This window comes from Trichechus manatus, unplaced genomic scaffold, assembly GCF_000243295.1.
Source record: "Trichechus manatus latirostris isolate Lorelei unplaced genomic scaffold, TriManLat1.0 scaffold00003, whole genome shotgun sequence".
Taxonomy (NCBI): Eukaryota; Metazoa; Chordata; class Mammalia; order Sirenia; family Trichechidae; genus Trichechus; species Trichechus manatus.
This window is the reverse complement of record NW_004443939.1, coordinates 22,985,149-23,005,550: the sequence shown is the minus strand read 5'-3', so window position 1 is coordinate 23,005,550 and position 20,402 is coordinate 22,985,149. Positions and strand designations below refer to the sequence as shown.

Below are 20,402 nucleotides of genomic sequence, written 5' to 3'. Positions count from 1 at the left end.
AACATCATGATAAACAGAGAAAAGATTGAAGTTGTCAAGGATTTCATTTTACTTGGATCCACAATCAACACCCATGGAAGCAGCATTCAAGAAATCAAACAACTCATTGCATTGGGAAAATCTACTGTAAAAGACCTCTTTAAAATGTTGTAAAGCAAAGATGTCACCTTGAAGACTAAGGTGCGCCTGACCCAAGCCATGGTGTTTTCAATAGCCTCATATGCATGCGAAAGCTGGACAATGAATAAGGAAGACCAAAGAAGAACTGAAGCCTTTGAATTATGGTGTTGGAGAAGAATGTTGAATATACCACGGACTGCCCAAAGAACAAACAAATCTGTCTTGGAAGAAGTATAGCCAGAATGCTCCTGAGAAGCAAGGATGGTGAGACTATGTCTCACATACTTTGGACATAGTATCAAGAGGAATCAGTCCCTGGAGAAGGACATCACGCTTGGTAAAGTAGAGGGTCAGTGAGAAAGAGGAAGACCCTCAAAGAGGTAGATTGACGCAGTGGCTGCAACAATGGGCTCAAGCATAACAATAATTGTGAAAACAGTGTAGGACAGGGCAGTGTTTCATTCTGTTGTCCATAGGGTCTCTATGGTTCAGAACTGACTCGATGGCACCTAACAACAACAACAACGTTTAGAGAATTAATTCTCTTTTCTAAAGATAACTTTTTATTATTAAACACCTCAAAATAAGGATTAAATTGGCCAAAAATTAATTAGAAATTAAAGAAAATAAAAACCCAGGCAAATAAATTCTCCATACTGAAAAATGTATAAAAATGCTCAGAGATGCCTTAAAGTTTGGGAACTACTTCAGATACACAAAAATTAACAATTTTTTAATAATTCAGGGACTAACATATGCCAGAAATTTTTAATATAATTATTGATTATACCTTTCATGGTTTTTAATCATTAAGATAATGCATGTTGATTAAACATTCAAACAACATGAGGGTATGTAAAATGGGAAATGACATCGGCCCAATATTCTAAATCCTCAGAAGCAGCCCTCAGTTCAAAGTCTTCCAGTCATCTCTGCCTTTATCAAAATACACATATGAATTATTTAAAAGAAATGTGTGACCATGCCACATGGACCTTTTCATGTCAGGTGAATAGATTTGCATTACTCTTTTTAAAGCCTAGCAAAAATTTATTACATGAGCAAAGCAAAATTTAGCTACATAGTCTCCTATTTATTGACTTTTAGGATGTTATATTTTTTGATGGTTCAACTAAATTTGTAATACGTGTGTGTGTGTGTGTGTGTTGTGTGTGTTTATATATATATATCCTTGTACATTTATATTAATGTTCTTGTGAATTTATCAGTGTAGGATTTTTATTCCTACAAGTAGAATTTCTGGGTCAAAGGGTATGCATCTTACAATTTTGATAACTATTCCAATTTTCCCTCCATAAAAGTTATAATAATTTACCCTAAACAGTGTATGATTAGCAATTTGTTGACAGCTTTGCCACCCTGGGTATTCTAGCATTTGGATAGGTGAAATCAGAATATGAAAAAGTACAACCTCCCCACTGCTAGGTGAACTCTCCAGCCCTGCTTCAAAGTAATTTGTGATTTTACTAGGTCCCCCTATACTTAACAGATTGTTTAGGGAAAATCTCAAAAGTAATGTAAAAAGTCTCATAACTGTATGTTTGGTTTAAAAATACACTTAAATAAGGTTAGAAATTCATGAAAATTCATATTGTTGTAGATACTACAATAGGCCATTTTTCAGCTGACCCAAGTGGAGTGTTTTCAGTTTGCCTATTGATATCAGTTGTGTTTGCATGCAATGTCAATCATAGAGGCTTGGCTTTAATTTTGAATTATATTAGGTTACTGCTTCTGTTTTTTTGGTTCTTACGTCATGAAATATGATTACAGGGCAAGAAGGCAGTGATGAAGTTCAGAAGCTCCATGGAAAATTCACAGGGAACAAATCTATATCAACTTCCGAATATTAACAATTACATGATGCCTATTCGTCCTCCACCTCCTCCCCCAGATGGAAAATTCACAAGGGAGAATAGAGCTGAAACATGGAGAAGGAGAAGATTTCGTCCAACCACTGCTCCAGATGGCTTAGAACCTCTCTTTACCAGGGTGATTATGGAATCAATGTTTTCTTTTATTAAGTTATCAGAGACTACATTTCATTATTAGATTTCTAGAGATACAGTAAAGTAATTTGGGGAAATCACATGCAAAATGCCTTGTTTAAAAAAAATATAATAGTTAATAGTTTCATAAATGTAATTGTAAACTTTAGTGGATCTGAAACCAAGGATTTGAGTACTTCAGTTGAGTAATTTAACGCATCCAATAATAAAAGATTTAGTAGATCTTATAGCCAAATTTAGTTTGAACTATACCAATTCACAAATCATCTATTTCCTTTAGTTTTCCCATTCAATCACATGTTGTCTTAACATTTAAAACAACATAAAATACCTTATTGAAGTTTATTTTTAATAATGTACAGCAAATAAGTATGTAATACTTAGGGAAAATTTCTTTCAATATTCTTTGAAAGTATTGTATTTTGTTCAACTCGGTTTGTCAGAATACTAGTAAAGAAAATAATTCTAAGGCCAGTTAGTCTTCGTACAGGTACAGGCTGTATATTTTCATACAGATATGGGCAAGTAAGAAGGCAAAAGTTCTCTTAATTTTTATTAAAACCAATAGTAATTGTATGTAACTTTTGTTATTATTACAAGATAGCTGGGTCAGCATGTCCCTGATTGAGAATCAGGGAGTAATGGACCAACATTTGTGAAGACTATGCATGCTGGCTTTACAAAACTGACCTCACTCTCCAGTGCCCCAAACAGCCATGTCCACATCTCACTCCCAGCAGCTCTAACTTTCTCAAAAGATTGGGACTATCATCTTTGTGCTTGTTCAAGTTTCCTCTGTTTCAACTCTATTTTCATCATTTCTCTCTTCCTTTGTTACTGTCTCTGAAAAAGCCTTGGATCTCTCATCTCTGAGACTCACCTTCACGCTGTGTTCTTGATCTTATCTTCTTCCACTGTCAGTGGCACCATGCACTGTCAGTCATTCTCCTCTCCATTTTGGATTTTCATTCTTTCTCTAACATACCCTCTCAAAATACTCTCTCTGCCTCTCAATATACGCACGCCTTACATAGAGTAACCAACTACTTTCCTCACGTGCTATAGCCTTAGATTTTTGTCTTCTCCTTTCCTGTACTGCAAAGTTCTCTGAGGAGCAGTTTGTTATAGTTCAGTCTAACAGACAACCTCAAGCAACCCAGCTTACTAACAAATGTTTATTTCTTGCTCACACCAACACCTGTTGTTGGCCAGCTGCAATTCTGGGACCTAGATTGAAGAACAGCCCCTGTCTGGGGTGTATAGGCCTCACAGGCAACAAAACCATGGAATGGCTTTTAAAGCTTCCACTCAGGAATGGCACTGTCATTTCTGCTCGGCCTGACAGCCATGGAGTGGAATGTATAATCCTCTCACAGAGAGGGGTGGTGAATATATGAAACAACAATAGAATCTACCACACACATTAACTTATTTTTGAGCTCTTTCCATGCTGGCATTGGTCTCGACCAGACAATGAAATACTCTCTTGAGGGTCATGGTTGCCAATTAGTGAAAACAGTGACTTCCTCATCATCCTCAAACACTTGGTGGAAGCATTTGATATTCTGATGTTAAATACACTACTGGAATAAACTTTATCTGGTCACACTTTAAAAAAAAATTAAATGTCTCATAAACCAGAAGAATGTATATGTATAGTTTAAACAACAGTAACAGAGCAGACACCCATGTACATACCACTATGTCTTAACTAGGTAGAATGTTACTACCATATTCAAAGCCATCTATTTCCTGGCCCGACACATCCTCTCACTCCTTCCTTTGAGCAACAACCATACTGATTTCTGTGTTAACTATGTCCCTGCTTCTCTTTAGAGTCCAGTCACTTATATGTATAAAAATTTCAGAAACAAGCTCAAATCTAAGACTGTAATGAAACGATAGTATTTCTAGGACAAAATAAGGCAAATGGAATCTTTGGATCAGAGTCTGGGTTCAGCTTCCTTGACAGTTTTAAGAGCCCCTTTTGGGGAAGTCAGAGAGGCATGGTGGTGAGTGTGTCCTAGGAAACTTGGAGCTCACCAAAATCAGAGATCCTGGTGTGGGCCAGATCCTGAATGTCCAGCAGGAACATGTTGAGGGGAGTGGGATTCTGACCTTGGGCATGGAGAAGAGAGCAGCAATTTCTCCATCTTATGGTCCTGACAAGTAAAGTAGAATTAAGAGTATAGCCAGACTCCCTGGGCATTGTGTCATCAAGTTAGAAACACAGTGTGGTGTCCACAGGCATCCTGGTTTGGACAGATCTCTTGCTTCAGTGGGTTCCAGTCTGACCTGGTGTTTTTTTTTAAATCTCTATTCTCTCTTTTTGGAACCCTTATTTGGGGGATGTTGAACTACTAGAATGATTCTCTAATCATCTTAGATTTCCTGTTCTATTTTATACTTCTTTGTTTTTTTGTTTACATTATGAAAAATTTCTACAATTTTATCTTTCACAGCTTCTGAAGTTTTTTTCTTGAGCCACCTTGTTTTAATTCTAAAAACTCCTTTTATGTTCACTGAATGTTACTTTTAAAAGCATCTTATTTTTGTTCTGTATGATTTTGATTCTTAGATATTTGTAGAGACTTGGTTTATGGGCTAATATATGGTCAGTTTTGGAATGAATGTGATTTTCTAAATGATAGGTACCAGATTCTATAAATGTCCAATAGCTAATAATTATGTTGCTCAAATTTATTTATCCTTAAAATTTTTTTTATCTGCTTGGACTCTCAGTTTCTGAGTTATAAAGAAAAATCATTCTCCATGATTATGAATTTATAATTATCTCCTTGTAATTATGTCAGGTTCTTTTTATAAATGTTGAGAATATCTTGTTATATCCTCACAGGTTTAGGATTACACTATTTTACTGGTGAAGTGTTCTTTTGTTATCAAAAAATGATTCTCTTTATCACTTACTACTTTTTTGCCTTACACTTATTTTGTTAATAGTACTTTATATTTTCTTTTGATTAGTATTTAACTGGTATGTGCGTCTTAAATGTTTTAAACACACACACACATGCACACATATATGTAATCCTTTACTTTCAGCCTTTTTATGGCTTTAGGTTTAGGCTTTAAATGTGTCTAGGCAGCATTTGGATAGTTATGGTTATGTTTAATTCAATCTTAGAATCTCTGTTCCTTTAATAACTGACTTTAGCCCAATTATATTTATTTTGTAAAGGGATATATTAGGCTTACTTCCACTATGTTAGTTTGTATTTTCTATTTCTCATGCTTTTTCTTTATAGTAGTATTTTATACTATTTATTGCCACTTCCTTGAAACTTTCGTCTCTTGGTTTCCATGACCCTCTACCCTTATGGTTCTTTACTATCTCCTTTTACCTCTTATCCTGCTCCTTTGTGGCTCTGCTTGGTCTTTAGCCCCTAAATCTAGCTATCGCAAAAGGCTTGAATTTTGACACTTGTTTTTCTATTCAAGATGTAGTTATCTTCTCATATGACTTTAATAGCCTGATAAATATCTCTTGAATTTGTCTCTACCTCCTGGGTCCTGGAGTACAGAGTAAAATTAGCTCAGTGGGAAGAGTCGTACACTTTTGCTTTAGTACTTAGGCTTATTTTGTTTATTGTATTTTCACTGAAATAATAAGCACCTTCTACATTTGTTTGCCAATTGCACCCTCCCCCACCCAAGGTATTTTCCTAAGTGCCTCCATGCCAATCCTCTTCCACATGTTGCTATTTAAAAAAAAAAAAAAAAATTAGCATAGTGCACTTAGGAAAATGCCTCCTGGGGGCGGGGAGGACATGGTTGGAAAACAAATGTAGAAGACACGCATTAATTTGTGCAAAAATACGTAATTCTAGAGAAGATTCATTTAAGGAGAGATGAGACTTATGACTAATTTACACATTAAATTCACTTTTTCATTTTATGATTACCACCCCCAAAGCATCCTTCAAATATTCTTAAAAGGAAAGTAAGAGGTAAAAGGCAAAAAAATAGTATGGCATCCTTGTGGCCCACCACCTGTTCCTCTGCGAATGTATAGAGCAACAGGATCCCTGGCTTCTGTGATCCCCATCTCTAGGGAACGATCAGTGGGACCAAATGACAAGGCGTGGTGGCACACACAGTCCAGCGAGTTGCCTCTGTGCCCCGTCGATTTGTCCCATTTTGATCCAGAAGCTGCAGAGTTTTATGCTGTTTTTACAGAACCCATGAGATTAATTAGATTTTGCACTGAGGTTTGTCTCGCTCACCTCCAGATTTTTGGGTTCCCACTTAGGATTGAGTTGATCTGATCTTGATGATCTCTCATGATACAGAGCAGCCTACTAAAAATGTGGATGGTCTCCAAAACAGATTCTGTAAATGTGAAAATACAGGCTTTCAAATAAGAACATACTTTACCATTATGTTTATCAACTAAAAAATGTTTGTTTTAATTTCTTGTTTGTTTTGTGAAAGAGAGGGCAAAATGGCTGAGCCAGCTTCTCAAGTGCCATATTTCTCTTAAAGCATGACTTTTTTTTCTAGTTATCTGGGCTCAAAATCTAGGATTCTTTCTTTTCTCTGTATCACAAAAACAAAAACAAAACAAAACAGTTTCTGTTGAGTTGATGGGGATTCATGGTGACGCCACATTTGTCAGAGTAGAACTGTGCTCTATAGGGATTTCAGTGGCTGATTTCTCAGAAGTAGATCACCAGGTTTTTCTTCCAAGATGCCTCTGAGTGGACTTGAACCACCAACCTTTCTAACTGTTGACACCACCCTGTAACTCCCTCTTATTTACACATCTAGTTAATTTCTAAGTCCTCTAGATGAGCGCTGTCCAATAAAAATATAATGCACGCCACATATACATTTTTTGTTTTCTAACTTAAAATGGTAAAAGGAAACAGGAGAAACTAATTTTAATAATATATTTAACCAAATATATCCAAAATATTGTCATTTCAACGTGTAATTAATATAAAATTATTTAATGAGATATTTTACATTTTTATACAATATCTTTGAAATCCAACATGTAGTTTATACTTACAACACATTTCCTTCAAATGAGTCACCTTTCAAGTGCTCAGTGGCCACAGGAGGCAAGTGGCTACTGTCTGGACAGTGCAACTGTAGATTGCACCTTCATAATGTCTCATGTGTCTACTTATACCTTTCCTTTCACACTGCTATGTCTGTAATTCAGGGTTTACTAACTAACTCTTAATAGGACTATTGCAATCATCTACATACTTATACTAATCTACTACATACATACTTATGTCCTGCCTTTAAATCATCAAAAGGCTTAATTCAGCTTTTATTTATTATGACAAGCACTGTGCTAGGGGCTGAGATTACCAAGATGAATGAGATGAAATCCTTGCTCTCAGAAAAATTGCAACATAGCAAGAGAGACAGAAATATCTACAATTAACCATGATACATTGTGATGAATACCATCATGGTGGTAAAATAAAGTATAATGGGAATACAGAGGAAGGAAATATTAATTCTGACTGTGGAGATTGGAGAATGCTTCAGAGAGAAGGTAGCAGTTGAAATGGACTTTGAAAGATGAGTAGGGAGTTAGCAGATAGAATAGCAGATCAGAGGGCTAAGGGCAGGCAGGGGAAAAAAAAGGAAGCGAAGTCTGCTTCAGTTCCAGTGAATTCTACATGTTGTTGTTAGTTGCTGTGGTGTCAGCTATGACTCATGGCGACCTTATGTATAACAAAATGAAACGTTGTCCAGTTTCTGCGCCATTTTCATAGTTGTTAGTATGTTTGAATCCAAAAACCAGTTGCCACTGAGTAGATTCTGACTCATGGTGACCCCATATATATCAGAGTAGAACTGTGTCACATTGCATGGCTGATTTTTTCAAAGTAGATTGCCAGGTTTTTCTTCTGAGGTGCCTCTGGGTGGACTTGCACCTCCAACCTTTTGGTTAGCAGCCAAATGCTAACACTTGAGGTTAAATTAAGCTTTGTAGAATAGCTCCTGACACATTCCTTCCCTGTTCAAAACCTTCACTAGTTGCCTCTCTCCTAATGAAAGTACAAAGTAGGTGTGTGATTCTAGAATTCAAAGTCTTTCAGATTCTGGTCCACTTTATAGCATTCTCTTGGGCTCCTGTTTATGCTAACTGAACTACTCCCTACATACTTTACTGGTGGGTTCACTACATTGCCCCTCTGCCTTTGCTCTTTTTGTTACTTTCTGCCAAATTTCAAATTATCTATTTTCTTTTATTTTTCTCATTTAATGACATGCTATAAAGTGTTTGACTTGTGTTACCTTTTAATAAAGTGTGGAAATTTATATTTGATAATGACAACAATGATTATACCCATTATTTAGTAAACTTTTGCCATGTGCTTGGAGTTTTGCTCAGTGTTTTACATACAATTTCTCTTTTAATATGCACAAAAACCAATTTATTATTTTAATAATAATAATTTATAATACCAGGAGGTATAATAATTTCTCCGTTTTAGAGATGAGAAGACTGGGGCAAGAAGGATTAAATAACTTGCCCAAGGTTGTGTAACTGATTACGGCAAACTGTATACGAACCCAGTAGGCTGACACTGCAGAGCTTGCATTGTAATCCCCACATACACCCAAGTTACGTGGAATTCATTTAGAAGACTTTTCTCTCTAATCTTTGAAGACATTAATTATAGTTGGTGAGATGTTTCTTCAACACAGAAGTTAGGTAGGCTTCTAACTGATATTTCTATTAAGAAGGCAAATGCTCTTTTTCTTTAATTTGCCTGTGAGTACCTGAGAGATAAGGAGCCCTGGCAGTGCAACGTTAAGTGCTTGGCTGCTAACCAAAAGGTGGGTGGTTTGAACCCACCCAGTGGCTCTGCGGGAGAAAGACCTGGCAATCTGCTCCCGGGAAGATTACAGCCTAGGAAACCCAGTGGAGCAGTTCAACTCTGTCACATGGAATTGCTAAGAGTCGAAAATTGACTTGACAGCACCTAACAACAAGGATAACAACACCTGAGAGATTATAAGGATATGTAATCAGACCCACCCTTCCCATCCTCCCTTGAAAGCCCCATGCTCTGCAGTGTATTTCTATACATTGTAGCGGGATTCAATCTCTTCCTTTCTTCAAAAGGACTTTGTTACTTCTCTCATGACTCTTACTATATTCTGCTTAGTATTGATCCTCATATATTTTACTATCTACTATTCTTTCTACTCTCAGATTATGAAACTTGTTGGGGGCAGGCATTAGACTCAGCTTATCATTTAATCAAATGTGTATATTATTACTGTGTTCATAAATAGGTATTGAGTTTTATTATGTGAAAAATTAGACTCTTAATTATACTTTTTAGCTTAAGTAAATATCATGCGAATCAATTATGCCTTTCAGACCAAGATCTCTTTTCTCCAATGACAAATTAGGCCTAAGAAATATTAACTTTGCTAGGGAAATTGTGCATTTCTTTTGTTTGACTTAATTTTAAAAATCGTTTTCAATTTCTGTTCTAGTCAATACATTAACTTGGTATTTTATGATTGGTTTTTCTCACCAGTAGAGTAAGTTTTGAGAAAGAAAAATATAAACATCAGCATGATTTAATGTATGGTAATCCAACATATTTCAGAGTAGGCTTGATTTGTTTCAGACAAACATTTTCTTTTAAGCAATGTTTTTGCTTAAAATTAGCATTGCAGTTCTGTAAATACATAACTAAACAGGGCTTGAAAATACAGTTTAAAAAGCCAATTCAACAGTCAAAATGTCTCAGGAGCTGCCATTGTGAATCAAAGCCCTGGAAGAAAGAAAGAACCACAGATGTTTTTCGGTGTCATTGCAGCAATTAAAACTCAAGGGCAGACTTCTTGACTAAGAGGGTCAGACTTTTGGACCTTCTCACTGAAAGTGAAATCCAAGTGAATAATTTCTAGCTCTTAATAAATCTGCTGAATTTATTAAGGAGATGAGGAAGGGAGGGCTCATGTGTCTACTCAGGATTGTCAAAACATATACCTTCTGATAACCTCTAGAAGGGTTGAGGCATTTTGGGCACGTCAGGAATAAGCATGAAGTATGGGTTATTGAGGATCCCTGGTGGCACAGTGGTTAAGCACTCGGCTGCTAAACGAAACGTTAATGGTTTGAACCCACCAGCCACTCCAATGGAGAAAGATGTGGCAGTCTGCTTCTGTAATATTTACAGCCTTGGAAACCATATGGAGGCAGTTCTACCTTGTCCTATGGAGTTGCTCTGAGTCAGAATTAACTCGATGGCAACAGGTTTGGTTTTGGTTTATGGGTTATCAGGAGTCACTGGGTGGTACAAATGATTAACACACTCAGCTACTAATCAAAAAGTTGGAGGTTTGTGTCTAACTAGAGGTGCCTTGGAAGAAAGGCCTGGCAATCTACTTCCAAAAAACCAGCCATTGAAAACTCTATGGAACACAGTTCTATTCTGACACACATGGGGTCACCATGAATTCGAATTGATTTGATGGCAGCTGGTTTTTTATGGCTATTCAGTATTAAGAAAAATGGACAATGAAAAGAGGAAGCAGTAAGAGCAAATGAAGAGGAAAGAGAGAGCAAGGCAAAACAAGTGAGAAAGAGAAGACAAAGGGAAGAACTAAGCAAGTATATTGAAGAGAGATTACAACTAGCTGCTTTCTGAACCTTCAGGATGTAAACACTATAGTGTCTTCCTTGGACTCCTGTCAGCCCTGGTGGTGCGGTAGTTAAGAGTTCAGGCTGCTAACCAAAATGTTGGCAGGTCGAATCCACTAGCCACTCCTTGGAAACCCTATGCGGCAGTTCTACTCTGTCTTATATGGTCAACTATGAGTTGGAATCGACTTGATAGCAATGGGTTTGGCTTTTCTTTTTTTTTTGGTTTATGGTCACCAGCAACAACATGGAAACTGCCACGGTGTGTGTTTATTGTCAGACTTTTGTATCGATCTTTACCTAGTCTTAATCACCAAGGGTGGTGTTTAACAGAACACTATGAATCAATGTTCACATTCCAGTTCCTTTCGGGTTCATATAAATGTAGGAAGCTTCTGATTTACGGTAGGGTCAGACTGATGTAGCTTTTATCTCTGCAAAAGACTGTATGTGGAATTCATAGTTGTTCCATGTCTCTGTTCACTCAAATCAACATTAACTAGGTCATTGTGGTGCAAAGTACTAACTGAAAGGTTGGTGTTGGTGGTTCAAACCCACTCAAGGCACCTTGGAAGAAAAGGCCCGTCAGTCTGCTTCTGAAAGGTCACAGCCTTGAAAACCCTATGGAGTGCAGTTCTACTGTGCACACATGGGGTGGCCACGAGTCAGAATCAACTCGATGACAAGTGGTTTGGGTTTCGGTTTACAATTACTAGGACCCAGTGCTGTGCAAGTTGGAGGAGGCACAAAGACAGATAAGACACCATCCTTATCTACTGAGGAAGATGAATATAAGCAAATATTTTCAATCTGATGTGATTTGTGCTGTTATTGGGACCTAGCCACTTTGAGGAGTATGGTGCACCTGACCCAAGCCATGATATTTTCAGTTGCCTCATATGCATGCAAAAGCTGGACAGTAAATAAGGAAGACTGAAGAAGAATTGATGCATCTGAATTAGTGTTGGCAAAGAATACTGAATATACCATCAACTGCCAGAAGAATGAACAAATCTGTCTTGGAAGAAGTACAGCCAGAATGCTCCTTAGAAGCAAGGATGGTGAGACTTCGTCTTACATGCTTTGCACATGTGATCATGAGGGACCAGTACCTGGAGATGGACATCCTGCTTGGTAAAATAGAGGGTCAGCAAAAAAGAGGAAAACCCTTAATGAGATGGATTGACACAGTGGCTGCAACAATGGGCTCAAACATAGCAATGATTGTGAGGATGGCACAGGAACGGGTAGTGTTTCATTCTGTTGTATATAGGGTCTCTATAAATTGCAACCAACTTGATGGTACCGAACAAGAACAACAACAGAGATTAGAAACAGGTTTTAGTGTTTGGGCCATTCAGCTCCTGGGTCTTTAAATGTAACATGTAGTTGGGTGCCATCAAGTGGATTCCAGTTCATAGCAACCCCATATGACAGATTAGAACTTCTCCATATGGTTTTCTAGGCTGTAATCTTTTCAGGAACAGATTGCTACATCTTTCCGTTGAGGGCTGCTGGGTGGGTTCAAACTACCAACCTTTTAGTTAGCAGCCAGCAGCCAAGCTCTAATCTGTTGTGCCATCAGGGCTCCTTCAACATAACATAGGAAACTGCAATGGTTGGGAGATAGTAGGGGTTAGATAAAGAATCTTCATGTTGTATCAGGAACATTGGACCTTATCCCATGACTATTGGAAATCATTGGGGGATTTTAGGCAGATCAATCACAATATTTAATGACAATAGATCACTCTGATATCCAGGAGGTGGGGAATTTTAAGGGAGATCAGACTGGAGATTGGGAGACCAATTAGTAGGGAGACCATGCATCCCAGTTTCCCAGGAACATTCCCCTTTCATGCCTCCACCACCAGCATAATTCTTAATAACACCCCTTTCATTCTCTATATGTCCCAGTTTGGATGATAAATTCTATGGTCAGCCTACTAATTAGGAGTCTATTGCGGTGGTCCAGTTAGACTTTATAATGTCTAGAGATTATCAGGCCTTGAATGGATAGAGCCCAACATTATCAGCAAGAAAGTCATTTTTAACATCAAAACCAAAAAAAAAGAAAAAAAAAAAAAAAACAAATCTGTTGCCATCCAGTCGATTCCAACCCTATGGTACAAAGTAGAACTGCCCCATAGAATTTCCAAGGAGTGGCTGATGGATTCGAACTGCCAAACTTTTGGTTAGCAGCTGTAGCACTTAACCATTATGCCACCAGGGTTTCCTCAACACCAATACAATTCCTTAAATCCACCCTTCTGCGCGGGGTTAAAGAGGTCCCAGTAAAAACTTAGTAGGCCTCGATTGAATGCTAAATATTGCAAGTATATAATGACCGACTGGTTAACCACTCAGTGGGCTTGCTGCTTATTTGTCAGCCCTGATTGCATTCGCCTGAGAAACTGAAAAGAAATGAGAAAGAAAGTCAGCAACAACCAGCGAAGTGCGTTAAGAAAGATCACCCTTAGTTGTGCAGGGGTGTGAGGACTCGGCCTGTTCTTGAAACAGAACTGAATTTTCATTGCAGATTTTGATACTTGCTAGGGCGGTGAAACCTTGTTAAAGTTCCATCAGTCTGAGGTCGTTATAACCTTGGAAGACGGTAAGTATAGAGGCAATTTAGTCAACTGAAAGAAACAATTGTTCATTTCCTGGTGCGTGTATTTAATCACGAGCTGTCACTCGGGCATCCTGTTAGAGCCCAGAGAAGGTTACCTGGTGGCAATAATTGGGAAGTGTTTTAAAAAAGAGGATGAAGTAACTAGACACAGGAGAAAAGAGATGTTGAGATCAGAAATATGCTTTAGCAGGAAAAAAAATGTGAATAAGCGGATATGAACAGTGTAAAGGGCTGCCATTTCCTTTATTTTATTTTTTAAAAGTTTCTGTCTCCAGTTTCTCCTTTTGTACATGTGAGGCAGGACTTTCCCTCACTGTAATCCCACTATTACCTTCTATTTACTTAGTGCTTATCTCCCAGAAGCCCGCAGGACTACCTCTAAATCCATGCCGCTTTAGAAAGTGTTGCTTAACAAAAAGCGAATGCTTTTATTTAATCAGTCACATCATTAAATGTTCTAGCCGGAGCTTGCGGCTGGATTTGCTTCAGGTCTGCTCTTGCTTATTGGACTGCACACATGCATGCCACAGCTCCACAGTTGCCCAGGCAAGAGAAAACACGGGGTTACGATTTTGCAACTAGGAGCCAGGCCTGCCACCATCATTAGCTTTTTGCGATTCAAAGAGATGTTTCTAATCTGCAAAGAATTATCCAGTTTGCTGATTTACCTTTTCGACTCTTAATGTCCCTGAAATTATTTCTGTCGATCATCTCTCTATTTGGAAGCTAAATCTGCAGACAGGACAATTTGCTTGAATTTTAAACCTTGGACTTTTTCCCCGTTTTACATTTGTTACACTGTTATTTGCAGAATTTCATTTCATCATATTTATTTCCTCAGGTTTTTGCTTCAGAGAAATAGAATTGAATGAAAAATAATTCTCTGAGGTGAAAGGAGATGGGTTTGGAGATGAAAATATTTTAGTTGCTCCTTTAGAAATTTTTGTTGAGTCTTCGTTATTCTTTTTGAAAACGGCATGCTTCCAATGTATCCGTAATTCAGTGAACATCAAATTCAAATGATTTCCTTGGATCAACAGAAGTTGGCCTCTCCACATTTTTCATCTAGCTAAAAATTGATTTTTAGAAAAGCAAAGTTTGTTAAAGATAATACCTCTCCCATACACAATTCTAGTGGCTTATGATATTCTATAAAGTGCTTGGCTGCTAACCGAAAGGCTGGTGATTCAAACCTACCAGTCACTCCGCGGGAGAAAAATGTGGCAGTCTGCTTCTGTAAATATTTACAGCCTTGGAAACCCTATAGGGCAGTTCTGCTCTGTCCTGTTGGGTCGCTATGAGTCGGAATTGACTCGACAGCAATGAGTTTGGTTTTTTTGGTTTTTATTATATTCTTACAAAGTAGACTTAAAGTCTCAACTTTCCCAGCCATTCCTCTTTCTCTGCCTCTTTTTCCTTCTTTTCCTTTTTCTGCTTCTCCTTTCTCATCCCCACTTGGAAGTTAGGAGGACACTATGCTCATGCACTATTATGAAAACACATAAAAATAAATAAACTAGGAGGCAATGAATAGGACATTTCTTTTAATCTCTGGCACATAAGTTTATTGCATATTTTATAAATAATTTATATTGAGCAATGCCATAGTGCATCATATAGGTTTATGAGGTGATTGAAAAAACTTTGTTGGTTATATTGTTTTGCTATATAAAAAAAATATTAATAATGCTAGTTTTTCATTTAACTGAATGCTTCCTGTGAGAGCAAATAGTCCTAGACATAGAACCTAGTTATCCCTAATCCTCACAGTGACTCTAGAGGAATCAAATGTTTACGTTCCCATCTCACATTGAATAAGCTCAGGGAGAGATACATTGCCAATACTCAATTTTAAAGATAAAGAACTCAATTACAAAGCTATTGTTAAATCATAATCAATGTCTATTCAAATTAGAACCAAATTATGTCAACAATATTTACTTAATTCATTTGATTTGAATTGTTACATGAGAACCAGGTAAAAGAAAGACAAGAGCAGTTTTATCTTAAATTCACTGACATTTTTGCTGTATGTAAACCACACACACAATTAAAATGAAAAGTGACAAACTTTGGCCGAAGCCCTAATGTTTTTGGTGGGAGTATAAAGCCAAAATGAATATGTTATCGTTGTTTTGAGGAATTTATTTTGTAATAGGCTTGACTTTTTGTGCGCTGTGTAGATAACATTATGTAAAGGCTTTGTGGCTAGGTAAATAAAAATAGTCTTTTTTATTTTTGTATTACAATGTCATGTGTGAATAAGAACTCTGATTAGAAGGCAAGTAGTTAACAAGCCCACCTTTTTGTTTATTCTAGGATTCAAGAAGAATTCATAAAACATCACTGCATAGCAATGCAGCTATTACAATGATCTATTTGGGAAAAAGTGTGCACCTCTCTTATGATGACTCAGACTTCCGGGATGAAATAAAAGTCTATCAACAGCACTGTGGTGGGGAAAACCTTTGTGTCTACAAAGGCAAACTACTTGAAAAAGGTACACATAAAATGTGGAATAATGTTTTTAATTGTTTGGAGTTGATGGTATAGATAAGCTGTTGTTGATATAATATCAAATATCAAAATGACTTCAATCACTCTATGAAATTATGCGTACCCAGAGACTGATAAACCAGCTGTGTAAATCTAGATTTACTGCTCCATGATTGAAACTGAAGCAGCTATTACTCTTGTATATGTGGAAAAAAGAAATTGGAGTGATTTAACCCAGTAACAGATTAATTTTGGGATAGAGATATATGATCATTAAAATATTGTGTGAATAAGCTGTCCCCCGAATTACAAGTTAACTATTTGACTTGCCATAGTGAATTATGTCATACATTATTCTAAGAGAAAAATACCAGATTGGCAATTTGTTCTTTAGAGGTACGTTGAGATAAAATCACAAATCCAATAAACTTTATGGTGAATCACACCTAAATAACTTGGTGCAGACTTTGGCTAAATGTCTTTTTAGTACGTTTCTGCTTTCATTTGGTCATAAATCCACGTCTGTGAGCATAAGATAATTTTATATCCAATGTAGATTTTCACATTTGTACTGCAATGTTTGCCTCCAATATTCAGTTCTGTGGAGCAGCAGTTAAAAAGAAGAGGTGTTACAGGATTATAGTTGCTACTTCCTTGCTGAAGAAGCTCTATTGAGAAAGTAATACTATTTTTACTAATTGAAAGAAAATAGTTATATTTGGGTAATCTTGAGATATATGTACGGGATAAGCGAAGAGTGGGGAAACAAGCATGGAATTGTTACTTTCGGCCTTTCTCATGTCCCTAACCAAACAAAAACCACCTCTACCATCACCAGTTGCCGTGGAATCGATTCCAACTCATGATTACCCCATGTGTGTCAGAGTAGAACTTTGTTCCATAAGGTTTCCAATTGCTGATTTTTTGGAAGTAGATCGCCATGCCTTTCTTCTCAAGCATCTCTGGATGGACTCAAACTTCTAACCTTTCTGTTAACAGTCAAGTACTAAGCACTGTGCAAAAACAGTGATCTTTTTTTTTAAATCAAGTACTTAAAGGGAAATACGCGAACTACATATTTAGTGATTACGTATTTAAAACTTTCCAACATAAAAAAGAGTAAATGCTTGAATGTTAGTTTTATTTATTTACGTATTTTTTGCCTTGGACAAGTTGTTCTGGCTACCCCAGTATTGTGTACTGTCTTGCTCTTCACCAAAGTTACCACTTATCTATTGTCTGTTTAGTGTTTTTAGCGTTTTTTTGTTGAATGTTAGTCTTAATTCAAAGTAATATATAACATTGTTGTTGTTGTGTGCCATTGAGTCGATTCCGACTTACAGCGACCCTATAGGACAGAGTAGAACTGCCCACATAAGATTTCTAAGGCTGTAAATCTTTATGGAAGCAGATTGCGACATCTTTCTCCTTCCGAGCACCTGGTAGGAAAACTGCCAACCTTTCAGTTAGCAGCTGAGCTCTTAACCACTGTATCACCAGGGCTCTTTGTAATGTATAATATGATGCTTGATAATACTAGAAGCTATTCCCCCCGTTTTGTACATTAGCTGAAATGTAATTTAGTTTGATTCATCTTGTCATAGCATTTCAGAGTTTGTTCTTCCCATTGTATAGATGAGGAAACCAAGAGGAGTCCAGAGGTAGAGTGGCTTCCCAACTTCATTCATCCAACTCTGCGCAGAGACAAAAGCAGACTCCCTCCCCTGATTGGGCACAGGACCCCTGCTCAGTATTCTCTGGGCCCTGGTTAGCTATTCCTAGTAGCGGGGTTTTCTACATTTTCATCATATGAGGGGTGGGAAACCCCTAATGACAGTGGCATAGATACATATACTTATTTTTCCAAAGTACAGTTTTCAACTATTAATTTAGAAAAATTGCTGAAATTAGCTATGGCCTAAAATTGGAATTAACGTAATGAAAATTTTCCTGGGTCTTAGATCATGTTTATTCAACTAAATGCCAATATTATGTCTATATGACTGCCGGAAAACATGGTTCATACAAATGAAAAATGAACGAGGCTTAGTTGAATGATTCTCTGGTAGACGATATGCACTGCAGTTGTTGTTGTTAGGTGCCATCTAGTCGGATACAACAGAACAAAACACTGCCAGGTCCTGCACCATCCTCAAAATTGTTGCTGTATTTGAGCTCATTGTTGCTGCCACTGTGTCAATCCATCCTGTTAAGGGTTTTCCTCTTTTTTGCTGACCCTCTACTTTACCAAGCATGACGTCCTTCTCCATGAGCTGGTCCCTGCTGATAACATATCCAAAGTGCCTGAGACAAAGTCTTGCCATCCTCATTTCTAAGGAGCATTCTGGCTGTACTTCTTCTAAGACAGGTTGTTCTTTCTTTTGGCAGTCCATTTCTTCATTTTTTTGGCAGTCCATGGTATATTCAATATTCTTCACCAACACCATAATTCAAAGGTGTCAATTCTTCTTCAGTCTTCCTTATTCACTGTCCAGCTTTCACATGCATATGAGGTGATTGAAAATACCATGGCTTGTGTCAGGCGCACCTTAGTCCTCAAAGTGACATCTTTAACTTTTTAACACTTTAAAGAGATCTTTTGCAGCAGAATTGCCCAATGCAATACGTCATTTGATTTCTTGACTGCTGCTTCCATGGAGGTTAATTGTGGATCCTAGTAAAATGAAATCCCTGACAACTTAAATATTTTGTTTATCGTGATGTTGCTTTTTGGTCCATTTGTGAGGATTTTTGTGATAAGAGTGTAAAACCAAAGATTATGGGAGAAAGAATGTTACTTGACTCAGTGTTATTTTGCATACATTTGTATCCTGGGACTAACTTTGGTTATGGCATTAGACAGTGTTGAATAATACAGTGGAGTGGGGACTTAAGGAATTGAGCCCTGTACACATAATAATTTTGTCTCAGCTTGCCCTTAATTGCCAGGAAAGTAATTGTACAAAATTGAAAAGTTGGGTGGCTCAGAGTTGACTTGTGCTTCAGCGATCTTAGCAATTTAGCTGGACTGAGAAGAATCTGCCCTTTTTTCTAATCAAAGCTGTATATGATTTAGTGAAATGTGAACAGGTTTTTAGAAGATTTTTGTTAAAAAAAATAAAGTTTAATGTTATGCTCGAGGCAGTAAATTCATTAAAAATGTGACATTCGTTAGTTTGTCTTGTTTTTTGAAAGGAAACAACAATAAAATTAATTATTTAGAAATGTAGCCAGTACATCTTTTATTCTCATGGTAATTCATGATGTCTTGCAGTTTGATTTGAAACAACAAGCCACGAGTTGATTGTTTATTCTGTACACCTATGAAGTCACTGAATTTTTTCTGCTACTTGTAAAGAGTACAGTTTTTTTCCACAGGCATTTGCATATACTAGGTTCATCCTTTCCAACAACGCAAACCTTGGCCTCCTAGGTTCTTATGGATGCAAAGAATGAAATAACTCTTTTTCTGGTCCCCTTGTAGTCCCTCCCTTTTTTGCCCCATTATCTTGCTTTTGATAACCTGATCCTGTTGTACCAATCTGTACATTCCTCATTACTCCCTCACAAATCCAGCTGCCTTCACTGCCCCTCCCCTCAACCACCCCCAACACACACGTACCTTCATCTTGCCTTTTCTTGTGCTATTTTCTTTGTCTACAAGGGTCTTTCTTTCCTTCTTTTATGAGTTCAAATCTTACCCATCTTTTAAGACTCAGTTTAGGCCTATGCAGCTTTTTCGGATGACTTCTACTCTGTTTTATCCCCTTTCTTGATGTCCTGGGGTCTTAGTCTACACCCAAAACCAAAGCATTTCATTGTAGTCTGAGTTATATTCACTGTTTTTTTTTTTCTTTTCTTTTACTCATTATCATATATTGATTTTTGTGAGTTTTTAAAAATAGATTTACTGAGGTAAAATTTACATTCATAAAATTCATCCATGTACAATTCAGTGATTTTACGACATGAATAGGATTGTGCAGCCATCAGAAAACAGTTTGAGAACATCTCCATTACCTCAAAAAGTTCCCTCATGCTGTTGACAGATTATGCTTGCTGTTATCCCCAGCTACCGGCAACCATGGATCTGCTTTCTGTCTCTATAAATTTGCCTTTTCTGGAAATTTCTTATACATGAAATCATACAATAGTTAATATTTTGTGTCATGTTTCTTTCACTTAACATAATGTGTCACTTAGATCCCCCACATGTCTGTCAGTTTGTCATACTGTGGGGGCTTGCATGTTGCTGTGATGCTGGAAACTATGCCACCAATATTCAGATACCAGCAGGGTCACCCATGGTGGACAGATTTCAGCTGAGCTTCCAGACTAAGACAGACTAGGAAGAAGGACTCAGCAGTCTAATTCTGAAAAGAATTAGCCAGTGAAAACCTTATGAATAGCAGTGGAACATTGTCTGATACAGTGCCAGAAGATGAGCCCCTCAGGTTGAAAGGCACTTAGA

General features: G+C 37.3%; 1 protein-coding gene across 1 annotated transcript in view; it reads left to right on the top strand.

The window, feature by feature from the left end:
* ERICH3 (glutamate rich 3) overlaps positions 1–20,402 on the top strand; it is a 117,248-nt gene that overhangs the window by 30,542 nt on the left and 66,304 nt on the right. The window contains 2 exon segments of the mRNA XM_004369136.1: positions 1,915–2,133; positions 15,755–15,935. Of these exon segments, the coding sequence (XP_004369193.1) occupies positions 1,915–2,133; positions 15,755–15,935 (400 nt within the window).